General features: G+C 38.7%; 1 protein-coding gene across 1 annotated transcript in view; it reads right to left on the bottom strand.

Annotated features, from left to right (window-relative positions):
• Positions 1-13,218, bottom strand: part of LOC129762723 (allatostatin-A receptor-like) — a 229,704-nt gene that overhangs the window by 80,009 nt on the left and 136,477 nt on the right. The window contains exon 2 of the mRNA XM_055761237.1: positions 5,742-6,011. Within this exon, the coding sequence (XP_055617212.1) occupies positions 5,742-6,011 (270 nt within the window). The remainder of the gene's footprint in view (positions 1-5,741; positions 6,012-13,218) is intronic.

Raw genomic sequence — 13,218 nt, 5'->3', positions numbered from 1 at the left:
ATTTATTTTGTCATCAAAGAAAGGTTTCTTTCGACATACTCGACACTACCCAAATGCTTGAAAGTGTATACAAACCGTGCAAAAGCGACTAAAATACATTTATCACGATGCCGTAAGGGAAATAGCGTTAAAAGGAGAATGTTCTGAAAATATGGATTCCCTCTGAAGGGGGGAAGATTCAATACAAGACGTGATTTTCTGGCGGTAGCACCGAGAAGTACTAAATGTGTACGAGCCGTTGTTGTTCAAAGTTCCGTCAAACCCGTTTCGTTTTAGTGCTGTTAGCAAATCTTGAGCACACAGTCAAATATAATTATTGTACCTTAACGCTAAATTGCATGAAAATGCTTTCATCGATCAGCAATCATCTATCATCGTCATAACTATTTTGCTCTCACAGGATAATCGCCCCAGCGAAGTGTAGTAATCGGGCATGTGCCTTTCCTCTAATCCGGCGAATAACTTCAGTTTGTCGACACAACAATCCGTGCCGTGACTGGACTACGCTATAGCATTTTTCTGCCAATCCATCATTACATTGTTTTCCATCGACCAGGGCAGGCAACGAAGCGGCAGCTTGCTCTCAGAAGGACAAGATGTGCACATACGCCCATCTTCTTTACTTAGTTCCCGCTGGCATGGTCCTAGCAGTTTTGAGGAACATTGACTAATATGCTAATCCTAGCAGTGTGATTTGCTTTTTTTCATTGTTGTCCAATGACACTTTCATTATCAAGTGTCGCCCGATTCAACCCAATGCTCGTCTGATCGCTCTTTCTCTGAGGATTGTATTGCTCATCTTGTTGTAAAGGAAATTAATTTCAAAGTGAAATAGCCCATGTCAATTTTTTCAGTTTCCCCAAGATGTCATACATGATCGATGGTATCGTTAAAAGCGATTCACATAGAACGTTACGGATAAGAACGTCAACGTCTCCATTAGTTCACACATGCAGTCAATGCTTGCAGCAGCACCGTCGCTTCAAATGTCAAGCGAATGATTTATTTAATGTTATTCACAGTACGAGCACCTTGCTACTACCCTGACCAGGAATTCCCCACGTAAGCTGTTTCGCCGCACAAAACCCAAATAATTGCAGACACATCGTAGACAAACTAACGGGAAATAACAGCTGATGAGGAACAACTGTAACTGTAATCATCAGCGCCTCCACAGCGCAGGAAGGAAAGAAAACAACTAACTTATCTTTCGCTCCTATAGGGTTTTCGTTCACCGCTATGAGGTCAACCTAGCATTCACCACTACGTAGGGGAAGGGTGGTAACCCTAAGTAAAAGTTGATTTTTTCGTGAATTTCATAAAAAATATATAGCCATCTCACCACAAATTGATAGTCTAGAGCTCTTTTTATAATAAAATTTGTCTTTGAAAAAATTAGATTGAGTAGGGAAAGACGGACACTTGGGGTGGGAAAGATGGACACTAACTGAAAATTCAAGTTTATGTACTCGATAAGTTTTGGAGGTGTTCAAATATATCTTAAAGATAATCTAACAAAAAAAAACTAGACTAAAATCACCTAGAAGGGCTTGTAATTTTTCTCATTTTTTCATGTCTAAAATAAAGGGTGTGTCACATCAAATTGCATCACGGAAAAAACGCTGTAGAAATTTAATTTTTAGGAATTATATCTTCAGCTTTCGGTTATAATCAGATAAGAGTGTATAGATCACGTTGACCATGCTTCACTGTCAATTTTTCGTAAATTTGGAAAAATGTCGTCGAACGAAAAAGAGCGTCGTGAATTAATGCTGTGCACTCATTTCGAGAATCCGGAGTTGTCACATCGGGACATCGGTAAGATGCAGGGAATCGTCCAATCCACGGTCAGCAGAGTACTAAAACGATACTTCGAGAACCTAACCATCGACCGGAAGGTGAAGAACGGCAAAAATGGATGCTCCGTCAGTGAAAAAGATCACAAGCGCGTAGTTAAGCAGTTTAGACGTGATCCGAGAAGTTCGGTCCGGGATGTCGCCAATAAGCTGAATTTGTCAAGTTCATTCGTCCAGCGGACCAAGCAGCGGGAGGGCCTGCGTACATACAAGGTTCAGAAGGCTCCTAACCGCGACGAAAGGCAAAACATGGTGGGGAAGACGCGAGCCCGGAAGCTGTACACCGAAATGCTGACGAAGCCGCATTGCCTGTTAATGGACGACGAAACCTACGTAAAAGCGGACTTTCGTCAGCTGCCGGGCCTGTTGTTCTTCTCCGCAGAGGACAAATTCAGCGTTCCGGAGGAGATTCGCAAGCAGAAACTATCCAAGTTTGCCAAAAAGTACATGGTGTGGCAAGCGATCTGCTCTTGCGGAAAGCGGAGCGCCCCCTTCGTGATGACCGGCACGGTAAACGGGCAGGTTTACCTTAAGGAGTGCCTACAGAAGCGCTTACTACCACTATTGAAGCAGCACGAGGGCCCGACCATCTTCTGGCCGGATCTCGCTTCGTGCCACTATTCAAAGGACGTGTTGGAGTGGTACGAAGCCAACGAGGTCACCTTCGTGCCAAAGGAAATGAACCCGCCCAACGCGCCGGAGCTTCGCCCAATAGAGAAATATTGGGCGATTATGAAGCAGGCCCTCCGGAAGAACCCAAAAGTTGTCAAATCGGAGGCGGACTTCAAGAGAAAATGGATTTCTGTTCAAAAAAAACTACAACCTGACGTTGTACAGAACCTTATGGACGGGGTAAAGAGGAAGGTGCGAGCATACGGGCTTGGGCTCGAAGTATGAATAAAAAGAAAATGCCAAAAGTTGTTTAATAGTTTTTATTTTACTGTCTAAAATTTTCAAAAGGATCGGTCTACTGGGCGAATTTCTACAGCGTTTTTTCCGTGATGCAATTTGATGTGACACACCCTTTAGCTTCCGGCATTCGGAATGACAAATTCGGATAACGTTTTAAAAACCGCTCTGCTGATTCATCCATGATATGTGGTTGCACTTGCGAACGTAGTTAGTGGGTATTTGTTAATAAAAGAAGGAGGAGATAATCAAATTGTTTCCAAAACAAAATGTTTGTTCTTTGTCGGTGGAGTTTCTGTCTTACCCGACATGATTGATATTTTAATTTCGTCAATATTTTTGAAGTAAAAATTACTTGTTAAAAAACGATTTTTTTTTATATCTGTATTATAGTGATTTTCAACTCATTTGGCTGGTTCGTGACTTTTTTTTACTTCCATTTTTGGAAGAATGTCGGGAGTGAGAATTGAACTCGTGACCTTTAGCGTGAGAGGCATGGATGTTACCACTACGCCAGATCGCCTCCACAGATGATAAAAAACGAAATGAATGAGAAACTTTATTTTCTGCAGACGAAAATTTACATCGAGCTACTCTTTTAAGATTACTTTTTTTTGTTTTTATTTACAATTTTAACAGAAAGCCAGCTAAGTCAAAGGTATTGATACACTGTATTGCAAGTTTGTACATTATTGAATTTTAAAATAAAAATGTTATTTATCAATTATACAGGGGTGCCCGTCTTTCCCCTATACGATCTCAGCGTTGGAAACAATCAGCATTCTGGCGAAGTTCGATCGGCAGAAAACATCGCACGTGATGGAGACCAACACAGGCATCGACAGAGCGCAGCAAATTGGGATGCTACGGAGCGACGGCAGTCTGGTTCAGTCCACCACGAGATCCATATACCTCATATCAGAATCAATTGATATTATCACATTCGAAACGATATTCGTTCTGGCATTGATTATGAGTCAAAATTCAAAAATAAAAATGGGTCGGTTATATCTATGATAGAACCGCAAGGTTGACGTGGATTACCTTAGCTTAGCAATCATTCGTTTGTATTGAAATTCTTGAATGAATAAAACAGTTTCCAAATTCAATTGAATTCAATATATTTGCTTTGTAAGTAAACAGATTGAACAAATCCCATGTAAAGTCAATTCATGCATTGTGAAAAATTGTTCTTTGTTAAAAGTAAATTTTATGACAGACCTTTTACGTTTGGTATGATGCCTAGGACAAAATATATGCACGGAAGAATTATCAAACGTTTGGTGAACCAGCCTAACGCTGAAAGTCTTTCTAATAAAGACAAAAAAAAATCGAGGGGTTGTATCCGAGACACGACCGCTTAGGACGTAGGACTACGCAATCTTTTGTTTTTGAAATTTGTTGGTTTAGCATTTCGGATATTATTCGCGAATACGTCGAAAGTTCATAAATAACTTTCTAGTAAAAAGTTCCGGGGACGCTGAAAAGGTTTAATGGCTTGCGTGGTTTGTAGAATCATTTCGAGATGCAACGATTTTTTGTTGCCTTTGCTAGAACAATACAGTAATTGGTCATATGTCGCAATTTGTTTCTTTATATCAATGCACGCATTGCACTGAGTATTTAACGAGACGCATCTTCCGTGCATCGCCATTCAACAAACATCAAACACGCGTCTAACCGATGCACACAGTTGCAGCGATAAAAATGAAACATCGCGAGGATGACCTTTATGAAAAATCGTTTCTCGACTCTCGGTCAAAACCGTTAACAAAGCTAGGAGCTTATTGCGTCAGGACAGAGCCGATGCCCACGAGAGCAAATACGAATGGCAACAAAAAGTATCGAAGGTGTGCCATTTACATGTACAGCTAGCGTTCACCGCTCGGGGGAAACGTAAAACACAAAACGAGCAGAATCAGCGACTTTCGATGGTTTGGGCACAGAAAAATTCTAAGAATTTTCCTCAGAGGAGATGATACTTATACGCAGCTTACTTACTTCGCAAATATTCTCTTTTCGCTATCCCCCTTCGTTGTTTCTATTCTTCTTCTTCTTTTCATTTATTTACGGAAATTTTAAATCCAACAATTCATTCGTCTCCGACTGTTTCTATTCCTGCGGCTGCTTAAGTTGCTCGTTATTGACAGCTCTGTTCGGGAAAGTACACAAATGTATGGGGAAATGGAAATGCTTCCAATTTTCATCAATTTAAACCATATACAGACCATGGGATTGTAATGTATAGCATATCAAACCAATCTTAGAAAGTTTCCGTTTCGATTGGTACGCAAATCGTCAAACCGTTCGCAGCAAAAATAGTTATTAACGTAAACTTTATTTCATGAAAACGTGACCTGTTTTCTGATTTGGCACCCTTAATGTAAGACGTAGTCCTACGTCAAAAACATCTATGATTTTTGGATATGTTAAGTAAAAAAACCCTCAGCTTCAGCTTCAAAACCCCTGCAAAATTTCATACCTTCATTTCATACCATACCTTTACAGACTTTTTTAGTCGATCGATAAAAGTTTTAAGTTAATCGTTCCTCTGATTTTTTTTTGTCAAGTATATACGACCCATAATTTTTATAAAAACCAAAAATAGAAACTGAGACCCATTATAATTAGTTTCTAATTAAAATTTATTACAATCCAAACCAATCCGCAATTAATTTCTTCATGGAATATTTCACTCGGCCAGTGTGCAATCATCGCACAGCGGTGGTGCAGAATACAAATTAGGGGAAATTAATCTAAAATGTTATCTGATCATATAACAGTGAGAATTTGATTACGTGGTTTCCGCTGGCCACGAGCTTACGTGGACAATTTAACTTTTCATTTCATGGCGAGAATATCACTCTATCACAGAGTGGAAACCCCGTTCACCGATGATGATTGAAATCAATTAGTTCCATTACCAATTATCGCGTACTCCATGTGTGCTCTGATGATGGCACTGATAGAACTTACCTGAATGGGAAACCATAGAGAGGCAAAGGCTGCGACCACTACCACCACTAGCCGGGTGACACGTTTCTTGCTCTTTTTGGACTCCGCGGAACGACCCCCGACCGAACTCCGCCACAGCCGGGACAGCATACACATGTACAGGGCACTGATCAGAACCAGTGGCACCAGGTAGGAGCTCGAGAAGAACGCAATATGGAAGGCAGCGCGGGAGAATTGCTCGTTCTCGAGAAATGTACACGAGGCGAGGTCTCGGTCGCCGTATTGGAACTTCTGTAAATAGAGTGGAAAGTGCATTGGAAATTAATGCTGAGTGCTCTTTCGAGAATTGAATTCAGTTCATAATAGCGAAACCGATTTGGGCGCTTTCAATGAATATGGAATAAGTGCAAAACATTCTCCGTGATTAAACAGATAAAATAATGAGACACGATGTTCTTTTGAATACTACCTAGAAAAAAAAATCATGTGTAAAAATGCTGAGTTTTCTTTCTTAGGCCCGAATTGAAGTGAATTTGTTCTTGTATGTCCAGTTCGTCTGGATTTGAGTGTATATTGTTATCACATTTCTTTCTAATGTTTTCGGAAGTATAAAAATAATAAAAAACAAATAAATAGTTTGATAGTTGGTTTCTATTTCACATGTGTCTCTTAGGAAACTTGCGTACACAAATCGAATTACATTCTTGTTCGTAAAATTATGTTATCAGTTCCCGTTTATCGCACCGAACGGATAGCACTAGAGCGCATTAAACATATACACCATCATGTTTATCTTGTTCAGCATTCCAGCAAAGTTCCGTGTACATTTGCAATGTACACTGCGTCACGGTCTGTTTATCTCGGCCAGGGAAAATCTTAATTAGTGTTTGCGCAATTGTTTCAGTTTCCAACAGCAGCTGCAATACTATTTACCTCCAACAGTGCCACCGGTAGTACTTTCAGCAGTGATAAGCGCAGTCTGTATTTTTCACAAGTCATGGAACACGGTTCGAATGTTGCCCCGACAATACTGGTGCGATTTGAGGAAAAACAGCATGAACTCACAAAGGGAAATATATATTTATAGGACGGCAAACTAATTAAACATCCTCGCTGGGCAGATTTGTTAGTACACACAATAGAAGGTTACCGCTGTGTTTATTTTCTATGCTGAAATCTCTTGTTACATAATAGGTTCTTCTCACTTCTCCGTTTGAAAATCCATTTTTCCAGAGAATGTTTCAAGATAACACAAATGTTTTTCATAGATCGACAATATTGCTCCTTACCCAACTGGGAGATATTAATTTAATAAACAACCTCATTCTCTTCCGGCGTGTTTTTTCCAATGATTTCATGTTCGTCTCATTTCTGGGAAAAAAAACCTTGACGCCCTTATCTGTTCGTGTATCACCAAATGATGAGTCCAATTTGCGTAGACGGGATGAAACCGGTGCAACAATGTCATACAGCGGGAAAAAAATATGAATATATATTTTCGTGACACACGTGGACATACGGAAAATGTAATTATGATTAAATCACTGGTTGAAGGGTTCAAAGTGAATCTGGACGCATGAAAGGATGATTCGTGATTGCAATATTGTAAAAATTCTATATATCAGTCATTCCTTGCCAAACCGATAAAGTGTTTCTTGGATTTACGTGACAATTGGCAGTTTTGTTTTTTATCGCAAAACATTAGACCCCTATTTTTATTTTTTTTTTCGTTAGAGTGACCATTTATTTCAGGGTATCAAAAAATTATTCTTCCTCCTTTTTTCCGAAAATTACTTTCTTAAAAAAATAAAAACTTTTAAAGAATTGTGTCGATTCAAATGATCGACATATCAAATTGAAGCCCATTAGCAGTTTGGAAAATTAACTACAGTTGCGAAAAATTTGTCTAATATTCTGCGATAAGGAACAAAACTACTAATTTTCACGATAATCGGAGAACCACTATATCGGTTTAGCATGGAATGGTTAATATAATACAGTCATAACTAGTTTTTTTACAATATTGACCGGTTTTATAAACATTGGTGAGCATGGGTGAACAGATTTTACAGTGCGTGTTAGAAAAACTCCATGCGATCTTCATAAATTACGGTTTGTTAAAAGTTCTATTTTCAACGTAATTTTAACATATTATCTATCAGAAACTGTGTTACCGATTGATGCAAAATATCATGAATCCCTTATGAAATATCTAATCTCAACATTGAACAATTTTCGTGATGTGAACGATGTTTGTTTTTGACGTAGGATTACGTCTTCCGGGAACATATTGGGGTACAAATTGAAAATCGAGAATCGAACACATCGTGAAAACTGTCCAATTTCAAACGCTTATTGCTAAGTCATTTCATGATGGATTGATGAAATTTTTGCGTCAATCGATTTCGACGCTCCTAACAATTTTTATACTTAATAGAATAATACAGGGTTTTCCAACTTTAAATTCCGAAAGTAAATTGAAATAAAACACACTTAGAATTCGAATTTCGATGAAACTTTTATTTCAAATTAAAGTTTGGTTTATGCCATTGTGTGTGAAATACAACATCATTCAAATGTCCACCTAGGGCTTCCTCGCACACCTTGATTGAACAGGTAATTTTCGATGACTTTTCGGCACATATGGGGCGGTATCTCGGTCATAACTTCACAAATGTTGTCTTTCAAAAGTTCAAGAGTTTGCGGAGAGCTGGCATAGACACGGTCTTTCGCATAACCCCACAAAAAAAAGTCTAGCGGGTTCAAATCGCATGTCCAGATCATGCGGTTTGAACCCGCTAGACTTTTTTTTGCCAATTGGCATCACCAAAACGCGAAATTATGCGTCCCTCAGATTTCGTTCGCAATATGGCCATGTTCGGTCGTGTTGTGTGGTACGTGGCGCCATCCTGCTGAAACCACATGTCATCCGTATTCATATCTTCAATTTGTGGCAAAAAAAAAATCGGTTAACATGCGGCCATTCACAGTTACCGTCTCGCCGTCCTCATTTTCAAAGAAATACGGCCCGTTGACTCCACTAGATCATAATGCGCACCAAACAGTGACTTTTGGCGGATACAATGGCCTCTCATCAATCACGTGTGGATTCTCTGAGCCCCATATAAGGAAATTTTGGGTGTTCACATAGCCACCGAGCTCGAAATGTGCCTCATCGCTGATGAAAATTTGATGCGAAAATTCAGCATTTTGCTGCTGTTGTTCGTTCACCCAATCGACGTATGCCCGACGCATTCCATGGTCACCACGCTCTAATTTTTGTACCAGTTGGACTTTATATGGATGTAGGTGCAAGTCCAAATGCAAAATTCGCCACAATGATGTGTTTGACAAGCCCAATTGCTGAACACGCCGTGGAATCGAAACATTCGGGTCATCCTCCACACTGGCAGCAACAGCAGCAATATTTTCGGCCGAACACACATTACGATGATGCACAGGTTTCACAATATCCGCTACGGATCCAGTTTGTTCGAATTTACGCCCTACATTAGCGATTGTGTGCTCTGTAGGCCGTTCATAACGACCAAAACCCGTCCGTAATGCTCGAAAAACATTTGCCGGTTTTTCATCATTTTTATAGTATAATTTAACAAAATTAACACGTTGTGCGATGCTTAAACGATCCATATTGTAAAATGGCAAACATTCAACTAACGATATGACGCTTTGGTTGACAGCTATGTCAAACGGTTGTCAGCGCAGGGCTGTATACTTAAGGAAGCCCGAAATGGAAAACCCTGTATATGTCATGAAACTAACTATCGAACAATTGAGAAATCTCAACCTCTATCCTAACGGTAATATCCATTTCTAATTGGTCGAAATTGACGACACGTGGGCGGTTCCCTAACAGAGACATCAAAACCAAGCTGCATGGGGAGATCGACATTGCAAATACTTGAAAGTAAGGGGGAGCCTTTGTTCCCACCGAAATGTGTTCCCTAACAGAGACATCAAAACTAAGGTGCCCGGGGGAAAGTAGGGTGAGTGATACGAATAATTCTAACAAATAAAATTTAAATTTGGAACTTTAATGTTGGTTGCTTGGTGAAATTTAATATCAATGACCGATCGTGTATTGTGAAAAATTCAGCACAAGTATAATTGTAAAATTGTACATGGTAGCAGTTGTGTTAAAAATGACTTGATATATGAAACGGTTCAAGCTGTCTGTTGTGTTGTGTTCATTTTCACCCAAGGAAAGTTCAAGCGGCGAAATAAAATTGGAAAAGTGAAGAAATATCCGAAAAAGTGATTTCCCATATGCTCTACATATAGTATTAGGTGTTGTTAGTCCAATTAAACTTCGCATTGGGTTGAATAAACACTCAGGAAGTAAAAATTATAAAGCAAAATTACCTTTTCCATTTCAAATATGTTTTTTATATAAAAAAAAGCTATTTTCTCTATATTAAAATAACATGTTTTTACTGATGAGAAAAATTGATAATTGTGTTCGGTATTGGTAATTATCTTATAATACATTGGTGAGTTTTTTTCATTATTTCATCCATACATAATACAGGAGGCATCTCGTCTAGGGTCACAGAGGGCAGTTATCATCAGATCTTCGGCGTCTTCTATCTGATAAGCACCACCTAACGACTGTTTACCATACTTCTGTTATCGTCACTCGGTAAACACTGTTGGAGTGAACAAACAATAACCAAACAAAATTGCCCTTTTCAGGAACACAAAATCATTATCAAAGAGTTTAACGATCGGCTTGATTCCCATTTCCACTTCACGGTGGAAACGAAATAAAGTTTATCCGTGATGACAACGGTACGGTGTCGACATCTGGATACGAAATTAGTTTCCCACTACAACTTATCATTATAATATAAAATTATCTTCAGATACAATTTTTTTTTGAGAAATTATATTACCACATGAAGAAAACAAAGTTTTCCATTGACATTGAACACTATTTTGATACGGAGAAGGTCATTTTCATTCATAATTTCCATTTGAAAGGTGTTCATTCTGCCTGAAAACCCATAGTTATCTTTGACGCTTCAATAACGCGTAAAACCTAGATCAATGGCGTGCCGTTCATTTCGTTTTCACCGTGAAGTGGAAACGGGAATAAAGCCAGATGTAAATTTTCAAAAATATCCAAAATCAACAGATAGCCTAACGGAATCCTACGTCAACTATGCGGTCGTGCCTCGCACACAACCCTCCTGTGACTTTTTTATTTGTACTCCCTAGATGTTCCTGGAAACGTAATCCTACGTCAAAATAATCGATGATTGCAAGCATGGCTCATATATTCAATGAGCGTTGGAGCTCATTGATTTCTATGTAACAAGACAATCAATAAAAAATTTCCATCTCCGTAACCTACCACAAGATAGACAAGATTTTGTATTATTAGGGTTCTAATTTAACTTGTTGATAACTGAAAATGAAAATGAATATGAATAAAACGTAGCAATGATTCTATTAGATATTCTCAATTCTTAAAACAACTTCAACGCAAATTGGATTCTCATGACATCACTTTTGGAATTCACAGTCATTGTGATTAAATTAAAAAAAAGAAACTATGTTATTGTGTCGCAGTTGTGTTCTAGATACAACACCTAACAATTGTTTTTTACTTGACTACTTGATACTTGTTAATTGTTTTTTTTTATCCAAAATATATATTTTATTAAGGCTCATATGGCGTCAGCCTAACGGGGCCGGGAGTTCAATATTTCGACAATGTTTGCTTACAACTATGTTAGTAATATGTAACCGATTACTCGAGGTTTTAATTGTGTTTGATTTGATTTATTTAATTAATTAATAACGAAGGAAACCTTTAATGGAAAAAAGCGCTTATTATTTGACCAAAAAGAACATGTCTATTATATGATATGATCAATTTGTTCCCACGTCGTTGAAAGTTCCTCAAACAGCAGAGTTTTGTTGGTCACCGTGCTTTTATTCATTTTGACGTGGGACTACGTCTATCAGAAGTATCTGCGGGTGAAATGAAAACCCAAACACAGAACATGCAGGAAAAAAATGAAAGATTTTGAATGCGTATATATCGAACATTTCTTGATAGATCGGAAAGATGTTTGTATCAATTTTTAGGAAATACTTCTACGCATCTATCAGAATGAATAAAATGTTTATTTCATGGATAAACAATTGAATAGCTGTGAAATATTATGCGTTTACCAAACGCCCTAACTATCACGTTTTGATTAGCCCAATTTACAGTTTCTCTAACATAGACTTCAATATCAATATACATGGAGGAATCCGCCTTGCAAAAACATGTAAGTCATGGGTATTTTTGTTCCCACCGAAATGTGTTTCCCTAACACGGACTTTGAAGTGAGGTCAATACAATAAATGTTAACTAAGCCAACGGTAGTCCCACGTCAACCTAGTGGTTATATCATAGATATAACCCACCCATTTTTTGACTAACAATTGACCACAGATTTTCGATCGGATTCAGATCGGGTAATTGTGGCGGCCAATCCATCAACTTCACACGAGATTGACGGCAGTAGGACTTCGTTTTGTCTTGCTGAAAGATCCAATCCTTCGGCAAACCGACCTTCCGTGCTGAGCTTTTCAAATTGTGCATAAAGATATCGATGTTCTTATCAGTATCTATTATACTATCGATCTGAACCAGGTTTTCTACACTGGACCAAGTAGAAAACCTCTAGGCTATGATGTTACCGCCACCGTGTTTCACTGTCTTCTGAACGTTCTTGTCAAGCAGCTCCTCTCCTCGCTCAATCCATACTCGGGGTCATTGTTTCGTTCCGAAAAGCTCAAATTTGTTTCCGTCTGACCAGAGCACCTTTTTCCTGAACGAGATTGACTTGTGGACGTATTAATTGCCGAACTCCAAACGTTTGATCTGGTTGATCTAACGGATTAACGGTCGCCAAGACGCAAACTTGCTTCTTTATCCTTGCTATTGCACTTCCCTGACGATTCTGGCATCATCCCGGTCCGTTGTAAAGCACAAACGGTACCAAACCCTTGGTACTTCCTCCAAAGCTTCTGAATCGCACCAATGCTTACGTTGTACTTGGCCGCCATCTTGGCGGTCCTTAACTATTAGTTTTTCGCACAGAAATTTCGATTTTCATGATCAGCAAAAGAACTTATAACAACTCGCGAAACCATATTCAGAATCAAAAAACAGGAAGTGGGTTATATCTATGGTATAACCGCAAGAGTGACGTAGGACTATCGTTGATTTAGAGATCATTTGTTTGATGTTGAATCTGAATTCATTCTGAATGAATGAATATTTGGAGAACTTCGAAAACGAGAGCGTTACGTTGGAGGCACAAGGTTTTATGCATCCAATATTGGATACGGAAATATCCTACTGATGGGGAAGAATAATCTTCAGAAACTATCCTGTTAATTGCGATTGATTGAAAAATCACAAAACCAAATGTAACATTCAAATAAACTCTTTCACATGAATATAATTTGAAAATCC

Source organism: Toxorhynchites rutilus, chromosome 1 (assembly GCF_029784135.1).
Source record: "Toxorhynchites rutilus septentrionalis strain SRP chromosome 1, ASM2978413v1, whole genome shotgun sequence".
In the NCBI taxonomy this organism is placed as follows: Eukaryota; Metazoa; Arthropoda; class Insecta; order Diptera; family Culicidae; genus Toxorhynchites; species Toxorhynchites rutilus.
Note: the sequence above shows the minus strand (reverse complement) of the source record. Positions and strands in the feature narration are given on the sequence as shown.